Source organism: Mirounga angustirostris, unplaced genomic scaffold (assembly GCF_029215605.1).
Source record: "Mirounga angustirostris isolate CCGP_5_RB_7025 unplaced genomic scaffold, mMirAng1.0.hap1 SCAF_9, whole genome shotgun sequence".
Classification (NCBI taxonomy): Eukaryota; Metazoa; Chordata; class Mammalia; order Carnivora; family Phocidae; genus Mirounga; species Mirounga angustirostris.
Window position 1 is genome coordinate 130,662,220 of NW_026991717.1, and position 15,261 is coordinate 130,677,480.

At 44.3% G+C, this 15,261-nt stretch overlaps 2 protein-coding genes across 12 annotated transcripts in view; one reads left to right on the plus strand and one right to left on the minus strand.

The window, feature by feature from the left end:
• EFCAB11 (EF-hand calcium binding domain 11) overlaps nt 1-3,976 on the minus strand; it is a 143,221-nt gene extending 139,245 nt beyond the window's left edge. For all 3 annotated transcript variants that reach the window (XM_054513838.2, XM_045901393.2, XM_064571463.1), the window contains exons 1-2: nt 3,792-3,976; nt 3,168-3,263 (exon numbers count right to left, since the gene is read on the minus strand). In XM_054513838.2, coding sequence (XP_054369813.1) covers nt 3,168-3,263; nt 3,792-3,866 — 171 coding nt within the window. In that variant the 5' untranslated portion in view covers nt 3,867-3,976. The remainder of the gene's footprint in view (nt 1-3,167; nt 3,264-3,791) is intronic.
• A 1,524-nt stretch (nt 3,977-5,500) lies between these two features.
• Nucleotides 5,501-15,261, plus strand: part of TDP1 (tyrosyl-DNA phosphodiesterase 1) — an 87,658-nt gene continuing 77,897 nt past the window's right edge. The window contains exons 1-5 of one of the 9 annotated variants that reach the window (XM_064571469.1): nt 5,537-5,711; nt 6,709-7,032; nt 9,632-10,194; nt 13,611-13,654; nt 14,785-14,840. In XM_064571469.1, the coding sequence (XP_064427539.1) occupies nt 7,010-7,032; nt 9,632-10,194; nt 13,611-13,654; nt 14,785-14,840 (686 nt within the window). In that variant the 5' untranslated portion in view covers nt 5,537-5,711; nt 6,709-7,009. Of the gene's footprint in view, nt 5,712-6,708; nt 7,033-9,454; nt 9,523-9,631; nt 10,195-13,610; nt 13,655-14,784; nt 14,841-15,261 lie in introns of all 9 variants that reach the window. The other 8 variants (XM_064571464.1, XM_064571468.1, XM_064571465.1 and 5 more) reach the window with 8 other exon arrangements.

Sequence of the window (15,261 nt, forward strand, 5' to 3'; positions counted from 1 at the left end):
TGATGGAATTGGAACCTTGGCAACACCTCACATAGTTTCTCTACCTTGGATTCTATACTTTCCTGGTTCCTCTTGCCCCTGCCAGGTGGTTCCTGTTGCATCTTCATGGAGCCCCTGCTTACCCTTAAATATTGGTACCCCCCAGTGGTGTATCTCTCGCCCTCTGCATACTGTTCTTGGGCAACACCACCCAGTCTCATGCTCTGAGGTATCACCTGTAAACTGAGGAGTCCTGAATCTGTCTCCAGCCCTCCCCTCCCAATTCCTCACCTGGTTCCAGATTCCTGCATTTACAAGGGGCGGCAAAATCTGAGGGCAGATCTTTACCACCAAAACCTTAATACCAGCACAGTATTTAATGCGTGAATTCACTTGGGAGTCCACAGCCTCCTCAAACTTAATGTGCCCCAAACTGAACTCAATGACTTTCTCCCAGGCCTACTCCTCAGTTTTCCTACTTGGTGGCATTTACTATTGCTTCAGGCCTGTTTTCACACCCCTCTCTTACACCCAACCACATCTAATCATCAGGGCATAACATGTCCCAACACAACAAAGTGCTTCTGGATACTTCATATCAGAGGAGGCTAGCTAGCTCTTCTAGTCTAAGTGATGCCTAAATTCCTACTTTTCACTAGAATTAGAAGACCCTCTTCCTTGTCCCTTTCACTTTGGGTTCTTTCTGTTCTTCTCATGTTAGTATTTATCAGAGTTTTATAAGTCTCTCTACACTAACTTACGATCTGCTTCACAGTAGGGGCTATGTTTTATTCATTTTTATATCACTAGCAACTAGCAAGTGTTCATTTTTTTAAATAGGAACACTTCATAAATTTCATTGTGTAAACAATTGCATGAGTGTATAAATGATTTATTACATGTCGTGCATTTCAGTAAATATTTCATTTGCTCAAAAGCAATATTCAAAAATAAAACCCCAGGGGCTCCTGGCTGGCTCAGTTGGTGGAGCATGCAGCTCTTGATCTTGGGGTTGTGAGTTCAAGCCCCACATTGAATGTAGGAGATTACTTAAAAATAAAATCTTTTAAAATTAATTAATTAAACAACACCCCAAACCTCAAGCTACTATAAAAGTAAAAATCTGTTACATTTCACAGAGGGTATGCATTGTCATTTATTTAACACAAGTTCATAACAAATGACTGACAGGTGTACAGATGATTTGCTATCACTTTACTGTTTAGTGATCTGCAGTCAGATATTTGATTAAAAAATGAAATCTGCTACCTCGGCAAGGTATGTGAATAAAAGTAAAAATCTGTTAAATTTCATGGACTGTACATATCCGTCTTACCACATCACTGTACTTGTCATTCATTTCCTCACTTATATTCTAAAATTAAAGCCAATTAAGGAGATTCAGGGATGATAAAAGCAGAATGAAACCAGCTATCTTTCCAGCTGAACACAGGTTAAATACAATGCTTCAAAGGCTGGATCCATTTAGCTGACTTGCTTTGGAATTCTAGCTGAAATGATGCAGGTGAAGAGAAGAGCTGCAATTTCTGGGAGTCAGCCCTGACTATTTCTCTGAGCTCCACAATCAGCATCTCAGTAACCAAACATTTGCTAGGAGGTGAACCACTTTGAGCCCACCTGGTCCATTCATGGGACAGATTGGTGTCAACAGAACTTATTTACCGTGAAGTTGTGATACGTTTAAGCATAATGAGAGATGGAGACGCGATACATCACCTGGTTCCTGGCTTTGCTGGGCTTGCAATCTGATAGGCAGAGCTCACTCTTGAGGAACAGCCAGGCCAAACTGGTTTAAGGAGGGCACAGGGCGGCGGGGGGGAACATTACAGGCAGAGCCCTCTGTTTGATGGCTGCAACTGAATTTCTTAAAGCTGGACAAGATCTTGTCTGGTTAATTCCAGTTCAGCATCTTAATAAGAGGGATCCATCTCTAGAATCAATGTAACAAGGGGAGCAGGAAATCTGTCCTCCTAAAGCAGGACACTCCTTGAAACTCAGCTCAACTCTCCTTATTAGTGAATTAGTGCAAACTTTCCTGAAGAATAATATCCAACAAAATTTCAAATGTACCTAGCAATTGTACTCCCAGGAATTTATTCCATAGATATACATCCACAAGTATAGATATACATATAAAAGGATGCTCAACAAAACGTTTGTAGGAATGAAAAATAATGGAGGCAATCCAAATGACCAAAGACAGGAAACTGGCTAAAGATAATACTACACAACTACTTTTTTAAAACGTGGTGGTGTGTGCTTTTATGTTGTTAAGTGAAAAAAGCAAAATAAAATAGGTATACTATGTACCCACTTATGTTTTTATTTAACCCTTTATTTTTTAAAAATATTTTTATTAACATACTATTTGTTTCAGGGGTACAGGTCTGTGATTCATCAATCTTAACAATTCACAGCGCTCACCATAGTACATATCTTCCCCAATGTCCATCACCCAGCCACCCCATCCCACTTATGCTTTTAATAGAATGCTAGGCATGTTTGTTATACATAGGAAATTTTGGAATGACACACAAACAATTGTTAATTATGGTAACCCCTGAGGAGTGGGACTGTTTGGTAGCAAAGGAGGGAATTTTACATTCAACTTTATACTTTTTCCAGACTCTGAATTTTTTGTCTATGGAAACGTATTAGTTTTATAATTTAAACGAATTCCTGTTACCAATACCCGCCTCCCAGCCTTCCCTCTTGACATCTCCCTAGCATCTTGCATTTATTATAAGCCTGGTGGTGAGAAAGGCTTCATGAACTCTAATTCATCCCTGAGTTAGGTTCTTTTTTTTTTTTTTTAAAGATTTTATTTATTTATTTGAAAGAGAGAGAATGAGAGAGAGCACATGAGAGGGGGGAGGGTCAGAGGGAGAAGCAGACTCCCTGCCGAGCAGGGAGCCTGATGCGGGACTCGATCCCAGGACTCCAGGATCATGACCTGAGCCGAAGGCAGTCGCTTAACCAACTGAGCCACCCAGGCGCCCCCTGAGTTAGGTTCTTAAGAAGAGTAAAATTCAGCACTGGACACATCTCTGAAATCGCTCTGAGAGGCAGTCATTTTAAACATCCGAAACTAGCCACTGCGCTTGACTTAGAACCTACCCACCCTTGTATTGTCTGCCCCATTCCCAAATAGATGAAGAAAGCTCTACCTTGGAGGGCTTGTACCCAAACAGCATTATAACAGCAACTTTAAAGTCCTCTCTGTTTAGATAGCCTTTGTTATCTTCATCGCATGCTTTAAATACCTAAAGAACATTAAATAGCTTCAGTTAGACCGAAACGGTTTGTTCTATTACTTTATTACTAGTTTATATTAAATTTAGACCTCTAAAATCTAAAACTTAGCTGAGCAGGAGGGTTCGGAGATGGGAGTTGCATTATCTTAATTTTACTTCTCAAGAATTATTAACGTGCTAAAATTTACCCCCCGAAATGTGCAAACGACTTAATCGCTAGACTGACGCAAATTAATTCCTTTAAACCACTGGGATAAATTCTATCCAAAATTCAGTCCTAGAATTAGGAAGGTGAGACAGATATAAGGTTAGAGGTTCTTGTTAATAAACTGGATATGGGAAAAGGAGCTTGGAAGTAGCCAGAACACTGGACAGAGAGCGAAAAGCCTTGCAGCCCTCGGCTCAGTCATTAAGCACGGGCCTTTGGAAGGACAGTGCAGTCCTTGTCAGTGCAACAGAGATTAGTGAGGCCCAGGCGGGTGAATGAAATGGGAGCCCTTGGTCAAAAGTCGGAGAATCAGCCCTCCGGACACCTACTTCCACCCACTTCCTGTGTTCTGAGGGACTGGCTTCCCACGTCCGTGGCCGGGCTCCGGCCTCGGAGAAAAACATCGCGACCACCACAAGCGAAAGGCACCGGAGAACCCGAGACCTCCACCTCCAGAACCGGGTTGCTGCAGTCCTCTGGCTACGCTCACCGCAGCTAAAGAAGCTGAACTTGGCCGGGCAACTCCAACGTCTTTTCCCATTGGACGGCCTGCTAGCCACTGGCGTTGATCCCGCGGTTCTATTGGTCAGAGCTTTAGGTCCGTTTCCTTGGAACGGCCTATGGCGGCGAGGCTCCTGGGCCCGCCCCCAGCCTTGCTACCGCCATGCTCGTTCCCCTTAACTCCTTGCGCACCGCTGGGATCCCGCTCACCTAGGTCCTGCTTCAAGGTCTCTAGCAAGGTTCCTCCCATTTTTCTGCCCCCACACCTTGCAGTAAGTTACTTTGGTAATTTTTATCTATGACACTGTGCTGAGCATAGGAAACACAAAAAGTGTGAACAAAGCATTAGAAGAACCAAAGAGCCAAGTCCAGGATTCATGTGCATATCTGCAAGTCAAGTTATTGGGGTCCATCCCTCCAGGGCAGTTACTACGGTCTGTTTTGTCCTCCCGATATCCCTGCAGGAAGATGTTCAGTAAACGAACCAAGTCCTTAGGACTTTTATGATGTGGGAAACAAAGCCAGAAGGAAATGTAAATAAAATTAAATGTTCTTATAACCTGCAGCCCATTGACAATTACTTGATACCGCCCCGTACGTCCTCCAGGAAGCTCCCAACGGTCTTAATGTCAATGCCTTGCTAGAGGGAAAAACCACCTTAGCTTGGCAATAGCAAGGCCTTCTTTATCCCGCGAGTACTTTTTAGCAAATGAAAGCCCTTTTGGAAACTTCCCTAGTCTTTACCTCCCCCAACTCCAACGTATATAATCAGTTGCTCCTCACAATCCCCCGACAGCAGTTCTGCCCCTGGGTCCTATCGTCGTGCCTTAGTAAAACCACCTTTTTTGCACTGAAGGCATCTAAGAATTCTTCCTGGGCCGTCAGTTCCAGACCCCAACAACACTAATCCAAAAAAATCACATCAGTTTACACCAAGCTGTTCCACTAAGCCCTTTAGGAGAAGTGCCTAGCTTGAAAGAAACTGAGAATAAATGTTATAAACATTATTAAAGCCAAAGAATATGGGGGGGGGTTGCGTTTTGCAAAAGAGTTTTAGACCCCACTCTCTTCTGGCAAACCAGTAAGGTTAAAAACACACGTTTCAAAGAAGAAACAGGCATTCGCGTTTGAGTGTGACGGGAGCTCATTACCCTTTTATTTTACAGCAGGTTCTACAACTTTGCGTCCCCAGCGAGCCCGCTCCTCCGGGATACAGGTCTCAAACCACAGCGGCCTCGAACCTAAGCTAATCCTCTCTCTGCCTAAAAGTAAATACCCCCTGCCTCGAGCTCCGGGGAAACTGAACCTATGACACTCCCTGCAAAGTGGATGAGTTTCGCCCATTAACTAAGGGAGGAGAGAGAGAACACTTAATTTTCCCTCTCCTCCTTTTAGGAGAAGCGGTCAGGGGGTGAACCGAGAGCTGGAGGCTGCCGGGACCCCCCTTGCACCCATTCCTGGGGGAGCGCCCTGCAGCCCCTCAGGATCCGGAGGTCTTTAGGACCCAGCGGTGGGCGTCCCGGAAAGGGAAGGGGCTGGGCCACCAGGTGCGAGCCCCGGCCGGGAGGGTTTAAATTGCGCGCAAGCGCGGGCGGCGGAAGAGAGAGCGCGAACCCGTGGGGTGTGGGTATTTCAAGGGCGAGTTCGGCTGTTGCCGGCTGTGGAAGTTTCAGGTTCGTGTCCGGCTGAACAGGAGACCCTGCTTCTTCCGGCCTAGGCCTCTCGGGTCCCGCGAATTCTGAGGCCCGGTGAGACTGGAGGTGGAATCTGAGGGAAGCGGGGTATCTGGTAAAAACGCTGGGGAAGGTCCCCTTGTGGGCCTCATAGCATCTGTCCGGCGCGAGCGGCAGGCGTCGCGGCGAGCCGAGGGCGGCCGGGGGCGTGGGTGCGAGGGGTCCCCGCGCTGGGCTTTTTACTCCGGCTTCTCGGCAGGCAGTGATGCTGGCGCGCGTGGGGCGCCTACCCTGTGCCAGACACTGAACCTTTCTGAGCCAGGTTGCCTTGTACGCGGAGCCAGTCGTTCGCGGGGCTCAGTATAGACTTGATGCGGGGGGGGGGGGGGGGATTTCTTCAGATTTCCATCCTCCTTAGCAATACAGCTTCATGCGGTTTGCCAAATTTCAGTCATTTGCCTTTCTGTTTCTTGGTTTTTGTCTCACTTTTAATATCTATACCGTTGTTTATTTGGTGTTTTTATTTGAGCCCACTTTTACACAAATATGGTCTTTAAAACTTTATTTCGCTGGAAATAAAATGGAGCCATAAGATACTTTGATTTTAAAAAAGTGTTACTGGTGCCTGCAGAAGAGCCCAAAGTTTCTTGAGGGCTTTCTGCAACACTACGACTGTCTCCTTGATTTAAACGGATTGGAAGGGAAAAGGATGGTACTTCCGTACTGTGATACTAACGTTTGGTCCCAGTCACCTCCACTTTGGAAAACGCTGCTCTGTGCAGACCTGCTCAGAATTGGTCCATCTGTATTGTGATCGTAGAATTCCCCCAGCGTCACCGCTTAGCTCAGAATGGGATGTTGGACCTGTGATGTGCCAGATGCAGCCCAGGAAAGACAAACAATTGAAGGGAACGCTGTTGAGTTCCATCTTTAACACTGTGACTTGTGACTTGATTACAAAAGCACCCTGCAAATGCCTCTGTGGCAGAGAAGTGAAATTCGAATACTGGAACCAGGGAGTTCTCCGCAGGAAGTCAGTTCCTGATCTTGGCCTTTTTTTTTTTTTTTTTAGATTTTATTTATTTATTTGAAGAGAGAGACACAGCGAGAGAGGGAACACAAGCAGGGGGAGTGGGAGAGGGAGAAGCAGGCTTCCCGCCGAGCAGGGAGCCCGATGCGGGGCCCGATGCGGGGCTCGATGCGGGGCTCGATGCGGGGCTCGATCCCAGGATCCCGGGGTCACGACCTGAGCCGAAGGCAGACGCTTAACGACTGAGCCACCCGGGCGCCCCTGATCTTGGCCTTTCAACCACTCCTCTTCTTCAGGCTAACAGCCCTGACACCATAAAGAGCTTGGTAACCTGCTGAATGTAATGACGATTTTTTTCTTTCAAAGGTATTTTGCCTTTAGTAAATAACCCAGCATATTTAAGTGTGAGCAGTTCCAAAACTTAAGCTACGTCTACAGCAGACAAAAGCATTTTTTCCCTCGAGGAAATGTCTTTTTCAAAACCTTTTTTTTTTTTTTTTTTTACCAACTTGTCCTACTTTGGAGGGAATGAATGGTCTTTCTCCTTCCCATGCATGTGTGGTTCTAGAAAATGTAGGTAATAAAACTTGGAAACCTTAGAATTACTCTAAATAGCTGAGTCGCTAAAGATGAATATCTTCCTTAGAGTTTTCAGGACTTTTAAATTCCGTTTTATTGAGATGTAATTCATCTGGGAGAGGAATGGTGGTAGCCTGTAAGGTGTCTGCATACAGCTTTTCTTATGCTGGAAGCTGAACCCTTTCCACCTAAAAATTCTGCTTTAGAATGGGGAAGGAATCTATAAAGAACAGCCTGGGAACTCTTAATTGATTCTTTTACTTAAGTTCCTGGCTTTACTGCTATTTGAGAATTCTTTGAAAGCTAGAGCTAACAGTTTTTTTCCTGAGGGGTTTCTATTCTGAAATAACTTTTTGAAGTCACAAAACTGTAGCCATCAAAATCATTCCTTCAGAGTTCCTTTAATTCACAGCGAATTGTGATGGCTTAAATACCTCTTGCCAGCAGCCTCCAAGAGTCTAGAACACAAGAGGAATGTAAGCTTAGAAAACTTAAAAAACCTGAACTGTTCAAATATGTTAAGTACTAAGTCTAAATATTTCATGAAAATCTAGCCCTTGTATCCTGTTAACGGTAATACAGTTCTAACAAGCTTCTTTCTTAACCCTTAGCAGATTAGAAACAACTTAGGGGAAAAGCCTACTGAGTTCTTTTTTTTTTTTAAGATTTTATTTATTTATTTGAGAGAGAGAATGAAAGAGAGCACATGAGAGGGGGAAGGGTCAGAGGGAGAAGCAGACTCCCTGCTGAGCAGGGAGCCCGATGCGGGACTTGATCCTGGGACTCCAGGATCATGACCTGAGCCGAAGGCAGTTGCTTAACCAACTGAGCCACCCAGGCGCCCAAGCCTACTGAGTTCTAACAACTCTTAGAAGTGGACTGGACAGAACACTTAGAAAAAGAGCTAGACAAAGTCTAGGGCGACTAGTACTGGAGAAAGAGGTCCCATCCATCTCTGTAGTCCCTAAAGCTTCGTAAAACAGTATCCACGCCAGGTGAGGTTAATAGGGATCCTGAGCCGAGAAGAACAGGTCAAATTATTGTCTAAATGCACTCAGTTTAAAAAAAAATCTTGAAATAGGTAACTTACAGGAGAAACTTGATCTTACTTGACTGGTCATGAATTGAAAAAGTGAGAAATTGTGAAACGTGATAGATACTTTAAGTCTTTTTTAACTTGGCCAGCAACTGGCTGGCTCATTTAATAGAGCATGCAACATTTGATCAGCCTACTTAAAACAAAACAAAACCTTTCTAGCTTGAAACTTAAAAGTGTATTCATTTGCAAATCTTTTGGTGTGGAATCAAGCCTTTTGCAGGGGGAAGGGGTCCTGTGAACAGAGTTCTACAGTCCATCTTAGTATACCAAACTTGTGTCCTCAGTTTCTTTAAAAGAACAAAACTTTGACAATAATTTGAGCACAGACTCTTAGGTTAAATTTTTCTCTGGGTCTTGTATGAAAATTTTATTTTTATAAATAAGTTTTTAAGATTTATTTGACAGACTCAGCGAGAGAAGTAACACAAGCAGGGGAAATGGGAGAGGGAGATACAGGCTTCCTGCTGAGCAGGGAGCCCGATGCGAGTGAAAAATTTTTTTTTTTTAATCACAGTGAGAAACTGTTCCTTAGCTATCTGAAAAATGTACTTGGCCTTTGCACTTGAATTGGTGGGAATTTTGTAGGTAACAAAACCGAAAGTACTTCATCTAGTTTCTTAAATAGAAACTCGACTGTTTTAGAAAACAAGTGTTTTGCTTCTGTGCAAGTTCTCTGCAGGTTTTAGTAGTTTGATTTAGCACAGGGCCATTAAGGTAGTTGGGTCCTCATGGCAGCAAATCTAGATAATGTATATACAGAATTGAGCGTTTGACACTGTCTTGAGGATTTTGTTAAGCTTTACGGTAAGTAGCTTATCTTTGGTGAAGTAAGAAAGAATCGCTAAAGTCCTGTGGGCTCTCATGCTTGGGTGAAGGGTAGATTTGTAAACTCCAATTTGACCTCAAAAATTTGAGTATAGTTCTTGAAATTCCTTAAATTATCTTAACCCCAAGCACCTGTTAGAAGATTCAGCATCAAGAGCAAATATTTTTATTTTGGAGTTTCGCCCCCAACTCTTTCCTCAGGCCTCTAAGAACAAGGTCTGGGTTGAAAGAGAGGAGAAAGTAACTAGGATTTTTGCTGTCACTTTATTTGCCAAATTCCTGTAGCAGATTCTGGGAATGTGCCTCTGAACACCTGCAAAACAGCTGACGTTCGTTCCGTGGCTCAGCATCTGGTAAGCGTCAGGTGTGCTGTATGTGTTGCAGAAACTAATACGGAATTTGAGAGCAACGGTTTGCCAATTTCCTAGTGAATGGAAATAACTATTTGTCTTTCATTTCCAGAAGTATGTCTCAGGAAGGTGATTATGGGAAGTGGACAATATCCAGTAGTGATGAAAGTGAGGAGGAAAAGCCAAAATTAGACAAGCCATCTACTTCTTCCCTCCCTCATGCTGGGCAGGGAGCCACAAATGAACCAAGATACACCTGTTCTGAGGCTAGGAAAGCTGCCCATAAAAGGAAATTATCACCTGTAAAGTTCAGCACAGATTCACAAGCTTCACCTCCCAAAAAGCAGAAGAGTGGTTCCCAGGAAGACCTGGGTTGGTGTCTCTCTAGCAGTGATGATGAACTGCAACCAGGAACACAGGAGAAGCAGGCTAAGAACATGGTGGTCAAAGAGGAGAGCGGCATCTCTTCTCCCAAAGACAGTGCCACCCAAAGAACTGGAAATCATGGCTCTCCTGCCCACCATGGACTAAAAGAGGAGGAAGAGGAGTATGAGACCTCAGGGGAAGGCCAAGATATTTGGGACATGCTGGAAAAAGGGAACCCCTTCCAATTTTACCTCACTAGAGTCTCCGGAATTAAGCCAAAGTATAACTCTGGAGCCCTCCACATCAAGGGTAAGTGGATGTCTGGTAGCTGTCAAACAGCACTTGAGAAGGTCCCCTTGGCAAAACAAGGAGGGTAACCTAGAACCATCTCCAAGAACCCTTCACAGTCTTAACTACCCTCAGGAAAACTACCAGTTTGACAAACAAATGTGTTTGACAGCAAGCTGTTTACTTAGGGAATTATAGGGTGTTTCTCAGTCCTGTAGATCTACCAGTTGGAATACTTAGACAATTTTAAACATCGTGCTAACTTTTAAAGCTTAAACTTTAATGAAATAGCAATATCTGACAGCAGTACCATCACCTAAAACTTGATGCAGATTTGGGGCTCCACTCAGGTTCACTGAATCAAACTCTGGGAGCAGGGCCCTGCAGTCTGTTTTAAGAAGCTTTTCCGGGGATTCTAATGAGGGAGCAGAAGACCAGCTGAGGACAGGCAGAAGCTGATACCCCACAATCCCCCCCTGACCCCCATGGGATATATGTGACATTCCTCAGGCACTCCTGGCTGCCCTAAAGGAAAAACAGTTAATTTATAGAGATTAAAATCCTACGAAACATGAGTCTCAGTTTACAAAAGTCTTAGAAATGCTTTGTTCTTGTGAATTTCTATCAATGGCCTAGCTTCCAGAAGGAAATGTAGATACAATTAAATGTCCTTATGACCAGCAGCCCATTGACAGATACTTGAAGAGGGCAAAGTGTAATGTTCCTCCAGGAAGCTCCCAATTATCTTACTGTTAATGCCTTACTAGAAGGAAAACCAAGCTTAACTTGGCAATGGCAAGGCCTCCAGTATCCTGTGAGTCTTCTTTAACAAAAATCCTTTTGAAATCTCCCTTTTCCTTACCTTCCCCAACTCTCAAGTATATAATCAGCCATACCTCACAAACGAGGGGCAGCTTTTTCTGCCCACTGGTCCTGTCCTCGTGCTTTAATAAAACCACCTTTTTGAACCCGAGACATCTCAAGAATTCCTTCTTGGCCGTTGGCTCCAAACCTCACCCCACCTAACTTCACCTGTATTCCAAAACCCCATCACTAAAGCCCAATCAGGTTTGAGAACCACTGCTTGGAAGCCAGGTTTTTGTTCCTGGTGAAGAAGCAAAAAACCAGCATGCATATAGGTATTTCAGTTCTGAATCGAAAGATAGTCTTCGGTTGCTTTGCTTATTCCTCAGGGTGCATCTGTGTGATATTATGATGTATATGTATTTGGTCTTCATTCCTGGTTGGTTTTTGTCCCAGGCTCCTGTAAGAGCCCTAAAGTAATGAAGGTCAAAAGAATATTTTTCTGGGGCACCTGGGTGGCTCCGCTGGTTAAGCGTCTGCCTTGGGCTCAGGTCATGATCCAAGGGTCCTGGGATCAAGCCCTATGTTATGCGTGCTCCCTGCTCATCAGGGAGCCTGCTTCTCCCTATCCCTCTTCCTGCCACTCTCCCTGCTTGTTCTCTCTGTCAAATGAATAAAATCTTTAAAAAATTCTGTTCATAACAAGCCCCTTTCAGTCATACCTGGTTTGTTAATAAAGTGGCTTTTGGAAAGCCCTTGAGAATGGAGAACTGATTGCCAGGGAGACCCAATTGTGTCATTAAAGCTGGAACTTTCATTCCCATTCCCACACTTCCAAGGAGGGGGAAGGGGGCTGGAGGTTGTTAATCATTAATGGCCTTTGTAATGAAGCCTCACTTAAAAAACCCTGTGTAGGGGTTTGGAGAGCTTCCAGGTTGATGAACACACGGAGGTGCACACCCCTTCCCGCATACCTGTTCTTTGCATCTCTCCCATCTGGCTGTTCCTGAGTTGTATCCTCTTCTAATAAACTGGTAATCTAGTAAGTAAAGTGCTTTCCTGAGTTCCGTGAGGCATTCTAGCAAATTCTCAAAGCCAAACGGGCCAAATAGGGGATACTGTCAAGAAACTGCAATACATTCCTTTTGTGTACCTCTCATAAAGGTAGGAACTTGGGCACCTGGGTGGCTTAGTTGGTTGGGCATCTGTCTTTGGCTCAGGTCATGATCCCAGGGTCCTGGGATCGAGTCCTGCTTCGGGCTCCCTGCTCATGGGGAGCGTGCTTCTTGCTCTCTCCTTGCTCCTCCCCTCTGCTTGTTTGTGTGCACGTGTGCGTGAGCGCTGTCAAATTTATAAATATATATATAGGAGCTTCCTTAAGGCAACCTCTTTTAAAATTTTTGTACCCCAGCATGTAGCTCAATATTTGGAAGAAGCACTCAGTAAGCATGGGTCAAATAAAGGAGCCTACTCTTTTTTTTTTTTTTGATGGAGAGAGCGCGCGTGCGTGTCCATGTACAAGCAGGGGGAGAGGGAGAAACAACCTCCCCACTGAGCAGGGAGCCCAATGCAGGACTCGATCCCAGGACCCCAGGATCACGACCGGAGCTGAAGGCAGACGCTTAACCGACTGAACCGCCCCCCCCCCCAGGCGCCCCAAAGGAGCCTACTCTTAATCCTCAGGCAGTTTGATGGTTAAGAGCACAAGTGCTGAAGCCAGATAACCTGGCTTCAGATCCTGACTAGCCCTTTGTGGCCATGGACAGCCTCCTAAGGGGAAACCCCTCATCCACAAAGTGGGAATGAAAAACTCCAGCTCAGAAAATGGCTGTGAAGAAGAGTGAATACAGGGACAGTGGTAAGAATAGTGCCTGGCATCCAAGAGATTCAAGTACAGCAGTTAAACGATCAGTGGTGGTAACCATGTAATTCCTCTCCTGGTACAATTTATGAGAAGTGAGCTTTCTGATCTTACTTGAAATCAAGTTGGAATGGATGCGAGTTGCAACTCCCTTCAAGATGACCTAGAATGCTAGAAATGTGAGCTTGGGGTTGTGGGTGCTTCGACCCTCCTTCACAGGAAGCAGGTGCTCTCAGGCTCCAGAAGACTATCTTGTTAGTCTTGGGTTAGGGAGGTTTCTTGGAGAGGGATTTGAAGGAGATAAAAATTAAGATCTGGAAAGAACAATATGTTGGGGCGCCTGGGTGGCTCGGTTAAGCGTCTGCCTTTGGCTTGGGTCATGATCCTGGGGTCCTGCGTCGGGCTTCTTGCTCGGCAGGGAGTCTGCTTCTCCATCTCCCTCTACTGCTCCCCCTGCTTGTGTGCTCTCTGTTAAATTTTTAATAAAAAAAAAACCCAATATGTCTTTATTGTCCTTACTGGAAGTTTTTAAAATTGACCAGTCATCAAATTCTGAAATTGAGGTTTTAGTTTTATATTGTATTTTGTTAAAACGTAATAAATATTAAATAGCTCAAATTTTCTCTTGAATTTTATGGAACATTAAAGTCTAGCTTTGTAGTCCCTTCAGTTTTCTCAGCCAAATTTTGATTGTCAATGACTAAGTCAATTGTGATTATTACCAGATGATTTTTATCAAAAAATGAATTAGATGGTTTTTTTGTCTTCTCAGATATTCTGTCTCCTCTATTTGGGACACTTGTGTCTTCAGCTCAGGTGAGTATATGGTGGTTTTTTTCTTTGGGGGAAAAGGGACAACCCCATAAGAAAATAGGCGTGAGGACCTATATCAGTCCTGTACAGGGTCCCCAAGATGGCCCATACCAGGAGGCTGGCACAAGGAGCCACAGTTGTGGTATCCAGCCATGAGCATGGAGTAAGGATGCCACGATCAGTGGAGCTTCTGGCTCTGGATTGGGTTACAAGGACTGGCCAGGAAGTCACGCTGGGAATTCTAACCTGAGGGACTTCTTTTTGGGACCCAGTTAATCTCATGGGATTCTAGTACAACTCCTGGGAAGGTATGGGTAGGCAGGTGAAGGCCAAGTTGTTTGATTCGATTTAGAAAACGGTTTCCTACACTTACCAAAAAGAAGTGAATAAAAGTTATGTGTAGTTCTTTGTGTTTGGTTGCTCCTGCTTTATAGAGCTGGTCCCCTTGTGTTGATGAATTATGTTAATGCTTCAGGCTCTTGAGGAAATAGAAAACAGGTCACACCCACGAAGAAAGCAAAGCTGTCTGTGTGCTTTATGTCCAACTTGGCCTCCAGAATCCTAGTCTCCAGATGGAACATGGGGTGAATTTGTGTTCTTTTAGCTAGATTGGAGGGGGAGGGCCAGGGATTACCCGGGCATGGGGAGGAGCCCCCATGGGTTAGTTCAGTGCAGAACTTGTAGTCAAGATGTAATTGTTCTAAGCCTAGTGAATGTCCAGTCCCAGCGGCCTGTTCACAAAGCTTGCTCATAAGTTAGGCTGAGAGGAAATGTTTTTTTCTAAAAGTCTTTTTTATAATCACCTAGGGGAAAAGGGATAAAATTGTAAGTCCTTTTATTTAATCAGAGGGTTCTAGAAATATGTAGTAAGACTGTTTAGAAATACAAATACTGCCGAAGCCTGTGGGATCCTTTCTTTAGAATCTGTTTTCTCATGCACTACTCCAGTGATTTAGATTCCTTGAATGCGGAATTCCCGTCAAGCCTTGAGTATTGTAGCACAGTTGTCCAGGTTTATAAATATTTGGAGTTTGTCATTACTCTAGAGTTTCTTTCAATTCAATAACCAAACTGTTCTTACAGATTGCTTGCCTAAGTTACCCATAACTCCATCCTTTTCTTTCCCCATCTAGTTTAACTACTGCTTTGACGTGGCCTGGCTCATAAAACAGTATCCACCAGAGTTCAGGTGAGTACCACAGGATAACTGATAACATCCTAACTGTAATGGGGATTTAAAATGCAAGATTAGTGTTTCTCAGGCAACTGCTGTTCATCTTGAGTATTTCTTTTGACACTATTGAAATCCTACAAACTTAGTTATATAGGGAAAACAGCATTTGTTGATCTAGTCTAAGTAGTCACATGCATTCCTAATACGGGTTTTAGCATTTGCCTCTTTTGCTCTTTCCAGAAGTAGATAAGGACAAAGCAATCTAAAGACAACTTTGATGGTTAAGCGAGTGCCTTCGGCTCAGGTCATGATCCTGGAGTCGCGGGATCGAGTCCCGCATTGGGCTCCCTGCTCAACGGGGAGTCTGCTTCTCCCACTGACCCTCCCGCCTCTCATGTACTCTCTCTCTCTCTCATTCTCGCTCTCTCAAATAAAT